Source organism: Panicum virgatum, chromosome 9N (genome assembly GCF_016808335.1).
Source record: "Panicum virgatum strain AP13 chromosome 9N, P.virgatum_v5, whole genome shotgun sequence".
In the NCBI taxonomy this organism is placed as follows: Eukaryota; Viridiplantae; Streptophyta; class Magnoliopsida; order Poales; family Poaceae; genus Panicum; species Panicum virgatum.
This window is the reverse complement of record NC_053153.1, coordinates 20,027,946-20,035,833: the sequence shown is the minus strand read 5'-3', so window position 1 is coordinate 20,035,833 and position 7,888 is coordinate 20,027,946. Positions and strand designations below refer to the sequence as shown.

Below are 7,888 nucleotides of genomic sequence, written 5' to 3'. Positions count from 1 at the left end.
TCACCAAAATCAACATGCAGATACACTACCTATGATACGCGGATACTTCGCAAAACTCACGTACCGGTATCGGATACCCGTACTCCACGGATACTCCCGGATACGTATCCCATAAGTATCGGACTATTTAGGTATTTTTAAATAATAAAAATAAATCGGATACTTGTGGGATACCTGTGGATACCTGTCCGATACCTTCAAACCCTAACAACACCACTCAATCACTTCATATAAAAGGTTCTCCATTCAGCTGTGCCACCCTCTCATCCCCACTCGCGCAGCCGCAGGCCCGCAGCAGCCTCGCAAGGCTCGCGCGGCCGCTAGAGAGGGAGAGGATGAGCCGCGGCCTCTAGAGAGGGAGAGGAGCCGCGGCCGCCGGAGTTAGCCGCTACACAGAGAAAGAGAGAGAGAGTGCCGGAGGTTGGGGAAGAAGACGACCGACATCCATTCTTGAAACAGATGAACAGGTAAGATAAGGTTGATTCTTGAAACAGATGAACAGGTAAGATAAGGTTGGTTCTTTTTTTCCTTTGCCCCTTTTCTTTTCTAATAATTATAGAACATATGAATATATGAGTTTATGACGCATTATAGTTCCTGTAACTTCTATTTTCTCACATTCTAGTTCCTGAAACTTTTATTTATTTTTATTTTTTATATATATTAGTGTATCACCGTGTCCTTGTTTTTGGAAAAATAGCGTATCGGAGTATCCCCGTATTGCATACCGGTATCCGTATCCGCATATCCGGGCAACATAGTACACTACCCCCGGCGCCTACCGTACGCTAGTGTAAGTGTGCTACGAAAGCTCCGGCGCCAGGGCTAGCAGAGGCCTGCTAGCACTTGCAGTGGCAGCCCCGTCCCCGGCCGAAGCTGAGGGACACGCACTGGCCGCCGCGCCGGCACCCGCCGTAGTGGCACATGTCCATGCACGCGCTGTTGGCCGCCGCGTCCCCGGGGTCGCACTGCTCCACCGGGAACGTCTCCCCGCACGGCACCCCCGACGGGTAGTCCACCCACGCCGCCAACGCCGGCGCCGGCACCGGCACCGCGACGATCACTGCGAAAACCAGAAGGATACCCGTCAGCGTCAGCCATTCCATCCCGATCGAGCCAGCGCGCGAACAAACTAGCAGCGAACATGGAGACGCCGAAACTAAACGCGCCGCCATGGCCGCGCACGCCGGCGTGGTTTCGTCGTCGTGCGCCTTACCGGTGAGGGCGGCGGCGAGAACCAGCAGGGCGCGCGCCGGGGGCGGCGCCATGGAGACGGCGGCGCGGCATGCAGGTTTGCGACCCATCAGTTCGAGACCACCCGGACCTCTGTTGGTCTCTTTCTGTGCGTCGTTCCTGTGCGATGGGAGGCGGCAAGGTGGTTGGCTGGCGGCGCTGCGGCTCTCCGCTCTCTGATGCGCGTGATATATAGAGCGAGGCGATGACAAGATGGGGGTGGCGGCACTATGGGCTGTGAATGTGATACAGAGAGATGACGAGCGATGGAGCAAGCAGCAGCTAGCGGAAGTTGCAAAGTGGCCGGAGCAGCAAAGGCAGCAGGCGAGAAGAGGCAGGGGGAAGCCAAAGCCAAGTACATGTGATGTGACGCCGGGACGGTTTGCTGGTGTGGTGGGACAATAATATGATATAGTAGATAATATAATCCAACTGTCAACTTGCACCTGAAGCTAATGTAGAATAACGGCTGGTTAATTAGGACATGATGAGCGCGTATCAACCCTAGTGTGTGCTTTTTTTGCAAAGATATTGTAGCAATTAGTAGCCGACTAGCCGTAGCCGGTAACACAAAGTAACTTGTCACTACATGAGTTCCATCTAGTCCTCTCCTTGAAAAAAAAACATGTTTGGTTGTAAGTATAACCAATCAGTGCCCTTCGCAAAAAAAAAGTATAACCAATCAGTGCTTAACTTGACGAACTAATTAAGGACGTGGTTGGGTCCAACATGCTAAACTTTAGCCTACTTATTTACACGCCAAATAGTAGAATTAAATATAGGCCAATTGTTGAACTAATTACGCAGATGATCGATGGCTAATTAGTTATTAGAATCCATCAACCAGCCTTGATTAGCTCTCATTAGCTTATGTTGAGTATCATTAGCATACCGAGAGCTAAACTTTAGCAACCCTTATTTTAGCACATCTATCCAAACACAAATGCAGTACACGGTAAAGTTGTGTCGTGCGCGACTATTTGCGTACAACTTTTATATCCTCTCGGATCTCCCGAGTTCACCTAGCTTGGCTAGCTATATATATCCGGTGATGAAACGACACGCCACGTTTCCAAATCCAGGGGCAGTTAGCAGAGTCCTCGTCAAAAGGGGCAATCATGCGTGCCCCCCGTTCGATCAACTCCGATCGTCCAACTGTCCAAGTACGAGCGGCCAACTTTGTGATGATCCCGGCCGGTTAGTGGCGTCTGATGATGATCCGGCCGGTCGGATCGATCCCCCAGCTGCGAATTTGAGAACATCCTATCTACATCCTGGGCGTGTCCTCCTCGATGGCTCGATCGACATGAGCTCGTCGACGAGAAGGCCACCACCACCCGGCCGGTCTAGCTCCTCGGTATCAAGGAGAGACCGGCCGCCGGCCGGTCGATGGGCGAGCTAGCTACGGCTTAGCTAGCGCATGCACGCCGGCAGCGTCCATCGTGTCCCCGGTGGAGCCGTCGCGCTCAGCCCCCGGTAGCTGCTAGCTGCTGTCCACTCAGTTCCCGTTCGTGCCGCCGGGCGATGGAGCTGATCGATGAGCTAGCAGCATCATTCGGAGCCAGCAGCGACCAGGCCACCCGGTCGCACACTCCAACAGACACTAGCCAGGAGCCGTGTTTCTTGCGCGTCGTCGCTACTGCTTTGCGGCCTGTAGTGGAAGCGAGGCGCAAGTTGCTAACCATGATTGTTATCATCATCGCATAACTAATTAAAGCTCTCATCGACCGAATATACAAGCAGCAAGAAGGCCGATCGTCTCATCACTGGCCAGTGATCGACGGATCACGCGTGCCAGTGCCACCACCCTTCTGTGGAAAACCCAACGGAATCTGAATATTAAACAACAAGTGCACTGCCGGATCCTCTCGCGCGCGTCTCCAGGCCGGAGCCGGCGATCACTGGACGAATCAGTTAGCGGTGCAAATGGATGATTCTTATACGCACATCCGATACTCTTTAGTTTAAATATTATACTATATTTTAAAAGTAAGATATTAATTTTTTTTGAAAAAATAGTACAAATATTTGAACTGAAAAATCGATTGATCCGGCAGTCGAGTATGCAGATGCGGGGGAGGCGGGGGCATTTCGCTTTGCGGAAAAGGGCGCGCGATCCGGGAAGCCGGATGAATGTGGCGAGGCCCAATTTTTCTAATCCCAAGTGCGAGTGCGACGCTAGCTAGCGGTCTATCCGATCCGCGCTGAAAAGAGCTCGATCTCCATGGATCGCCCGGCCGGCGCGCGCGCGGGTGTAGAGATAACGCGCAAGTGCGTTACCTTTCCGGTCGCGCGCGCGGTCAATTTCCTCTTGGCCATCGAGCGAGGATAAGCTAGCGGCCGGGCCGGCGGCGGGCCATGGCGGGGACATGAGGTGAAAGCTGGGCGCGATCGATCGAGGCATGCCTTGCCGCCGCACCACCGGCGGGGCTCATTGGCCAGGCAGGGGGCGGGGGTACCCCGTGCACCCGTGTGCGCCCGCGGGACTGGCTCTAGCCTAGTACCTCTTAGCTAGGTCGAGCTAGCTAGGTGATGCCGGGAAGGAGACAGTGATCGATGGACCGGGCTTTCGCAGCGCGCCGGCCGGCAAGTGTGTGTCGACGAGCGAGTGGACGAACGCGAGCCGGCCGGGCCGGGAGCGGGAGCGAGAGCTCGCGCTAGGGCGTATCTTCCGCGCACCACTGAGCTGCAGGCGCCTACGGATTTGTTGGTGGAGGCCGGGCTCTGAGCGACGCGGCATCATGCAGGCGTAGAAAGCAGCATGCAGCAGCAGCCACGGATCCGAATCGGAGTGCATGTCTGTCTGCGGCTGCGCGTGGTTGGGCTACTGTTGGCGGTGAGAAGGCACTGAAGCGGTTGTTGTTTTTCTTTTTTTGATCAATTCATGGACGGACATCACTAGGCGAGTTCGTCTTCAATTGTTGTAATAGGTGATGCTCAGCTCGTTCCATTGCAGAGGGTCGGTCCAACCCTTTTGTCCTGGTAAACTTTTAGCATCTCTCTTCTTTCATGGTCGCCTTTATATTTGCTGTCGAGCTCTGCCACTGACAGCATCAATTTTACGATGTACACCCTCCGTCCTGAAACGTAGGGCATTTTAGAGTTTTTAGAACAGATTATGGTTGTGTAGAAAAGACTCTCCTACCCCTAATTATTATACATTAGAATTCTATTTGGATCATTAAATATATACTAATTAAGGTATCATGTCATATTTCCATGCACCTCCCCCACATACACCTCCTCCACATGGTTGCATGCACGTCTTTCTACTGAGAAAGACTCGAAAACGATACACAATTAAAATAGTTGAGTCTACTTTCAACTTAGAATGTTTTATATTTGAGGATAAATTTTGAGTTCTAGAATGCCCTTCAAGATAGAGGGATTACTTTTGATATAAAAAAACGCAATTCAAAGGAAAAGAAAAAAAACCGCGCCGTAGGCATACTATACTAGGCTACTAGCTTTAGTGCCAACTGAAGGGCGCACGCCCAGCAGCAGCTCTACTGAAAAGCACGGGGAGGTTAGCCCCTTTCCCAGCTTTGTGAGGGGCCTAAAGAACACTAGGCGCGCGTGTTCAAGTGTTCCACCCTGGAACAGCCGTCTTCCACGATCTGTAAAGCAGGAACAAAATCAGCGAGCAAGCCCACCCTGTCGGCCGTCCCCGAGTCAGAACGTCTCAACTCTCAACCGTTTTGTGGCCGGCCCACGGCAGTTGCGGCAAAATGGAAACACGGGCCTCCATGAGGGGCGCAGCCTCTCTCTCTCGGCAGGCCTCGGGTAAAAGGCCGGCAAGGCGCTTTTTTCTTTTTTATATTTTTTAAAAAAAATCAAAATTTCAAAAATATATGTCCGTTTTGAAAAATTTAAAAAATACCCCCGGTCGCCCCCCATAGGGCGACAGGCCCTAAGTGTAAATTTTTTCCTTTAAATTTGCAACGAGGTCCCTAGAAAAAAAAGGGCCCTGTCGCCCCCCACGGGCGACAGGGGCCTGTCGCCCACCCCAGGGGCAACAGGGGCCTGACGCCCGTTGGGGGGGCGACAGGGTCCCCTCCCCCCTATATAAGCCCTGGCCGCCATTCGCCGCTATTTCTGTTGTCATTTGAACCTAAAAATTCAGGAAAAAAGAGGGGTGAGGAGAAGAAAAGCAGCGAAGCTCTGCCGGATTGCGTACTTGTGATCTACCGGTAACTTCCGTATGAATCCATTGATATTGTATAACAATTTAATTTAATTAGCGGATTAGCTGAATTAGATTTGGTGCTTTAGAACACTCGTTTAGTATTACCATTTCAGTACTATTACAGACTTGTTTTTAAATTAATTATGAATTAGAATAGAATTATGAAAGTACCTTATTGATATTGTAGCATAAGGCAATGACTGCCTCCAATTGTGGAGGATTTGCATGGATCGAAGAAAAATCTAGTATAATACTTGATATCATGACCCATCTTGTTATCAGTAAGAAGTTGGATCCGTTAGCGGATGGTACGATAGAGATGGTGTTGTCCAAAGTAGTAGAGTTTAAAGATTTCACACTATTTCGAGGTATTACGACGCAAGATGTAAAGGGACACCTGCTAGAATGTCGGAAGATATACATGAGAGTATGTGAACTTGCGAATCATCCTAATATCATTGGATTCTTACAAAGTTCTTGTAAGATATGGATGCGGCCAAAGGTGCATGAGATGCACATTAAGGTAACTCTCATTCAGTTGTAATCCCGTCCGTCATTTCGAATCCATATTTATGAAACAGTAACATTGTTTTTTAATTATATGCTAGGATTACCCCGAGGACACGGAGTTGATTAACAAAACGATACCAAATTTCCGTAAATTGGTATGTATCTTCGGTGGACTTATGCCGCAAACTAGACGAAGGAGGTGGATAAGATCTTCGGGTGATAGTACTTGGCCTGCGCAAGAACAGATGCCCGGAGGTTCGTCGAGTAATGCTTCAGCACCTCAACCACCAACTTGTGTTAACTGGGATGACGACATGGATGACTTCATGCTTCCCAAACCATGGCCTCCAACACATGATGTTCCTCCCCCTTTACATGAACCTAGAATCAGAAAAGAGACAAAGGGAAAGGCAAGAGGTTCGTCAAGTCATGTTGCACCACCTGCAGCACAAACTTGTGTTAACTGGGATGACGACATGAATGACTTCATGCCCCCCAAACCATGGCCTCCAACACATGATGTTCCTCCCCCTGTACATGAACGTAGATCCAGAAAAGAGAGTAAGGGAAAGACAAGAGGTTCGTCGTGCCATACTACACCACCTGCAGCACCACCATCTGTCAATTGGGATGACGACCTAGATGATTTCATGTCATGATCTATAACATATGATGTTCATCGGTTTAAGATGTATTCGCATTTAGTATTGTTAATGTTGTATTATGCTTATATGTATGTCTCGTACCTAACTTTGCATTCACTAGACATGTACATAATGTCAAGTTTGAATCGTACTTAGTCGTAATGGAGCATCGAAGTATAAACATACCATCTATTGTATGTAATGGAAAATACGAGAGTGATCAGAGGCAAACGTTGAAGTGTATATATAAGCGGTCCATAGCTATCTCATTACAAATAAACATCAGAGATACAAACATCACATAATATAACGATAAGAAATAAGAACTAAGAAATGCATTACATAATGTGAACCATCAAATTTTACATCATTAGACAACGATAATGAAACACACATCACACATGCAGTGGTATGGCAGAACCCGTTGCAAACTACGGTAAACAGATTTCGGACTAACCTAACATGTCTTAGGTAATTTAAAAAAAAAACAGAACAAACACAACAATGCAGCATGTCACTAGCACTAGGGTAGTCCTAGTAGCTGTACCCCCACGTAGCAAACTGCGTTGAGCCTTCTCCGCAGTATCCACCCATTGCAGGTGGTGCAGGCGGTGCAGGTGGTGGTGCCGGAGGCGCAGGGCCCTTCTTCTTGTGACAAGGGCAGTTGCAGTAAGGAATAGTGCATGGTTCATCCTGTGAGCCGGCAGCATTGCTGGTATCATCAACTTCATCATCTTTGTTACCCTCGCTCACTTCCTCATAATGGTTCACCTTACATTCCAGATCAAAGATCTTTATCTGGAGGTACTCGATGAACTCCTGAACAGAATCAATTGGTGCAGGATCGACCCACCTAGTAAAACCACAGTTTTCTGGAGTATCGGAAGACTGTAAAACAAATTTCATGTAAGGTGTCTCATTGAAGAAAAAGAAATGAAACAACCGAGTATTACCCATGCGTGTGGACATTTAAAGAAACGCCGACCGCCATCCATCTCGTCGGTGCACATCTGCACTAAGCAGTCCTCACCATGTCTGCATTTTGGCCACGGTTCTCTACGGTTATCGTATTGTCGAAGAGGAGTTTCATTGGTAAATTCACTCTTTTGTTGTGGAGGAAACTCAAACACTGGTTCCGGAAAAGGAATCAGGTCCAAGAGGCCCCTCCCATATTATGGGGTCTCCCTTTCTTCCCCCTTTTTCTTTCCCAAAACCATAGTAATTCTTCCCGCTAGACTCACCTCCAGACATTGGGTATATAATGAGCTTTGGTGTTTGAGTGCTGCTGGGAGTTCACAAACTTCGGAGTATTTAT

The 7,888-nt window shown here is 49.1% G+C and overlaps 1 protein-coding gene across 1 annotated transcript; it reads right to left on the bottom strand.

The window, feature by feature from the left end:
- Positions 1 to 528: 528 nt before the first annotated feature.
- LOC120688417 lies at positions 529 to 1,412 on the bottom strand. The gene is made up of 2 exons (XM_039970736.1): positions 1,217 to 1,412; positions 529 to 1,063 (listed from the first exon to the last, which is right to left on the bottom strand). Exons 1-2 carry the CDS (start codon positions 1,302 to 1,304, stop codon positions 840 to 842), a joined length of 312 nt encoding a protein of 103 aa, XP_039826670.1. The 5' UTR covers positions 1,305 to 1,412; the 3' UTR covers positions 529 to 839.
- Positions 1,413 to 7,888: the final 6,476 nt, after the last annotated feature.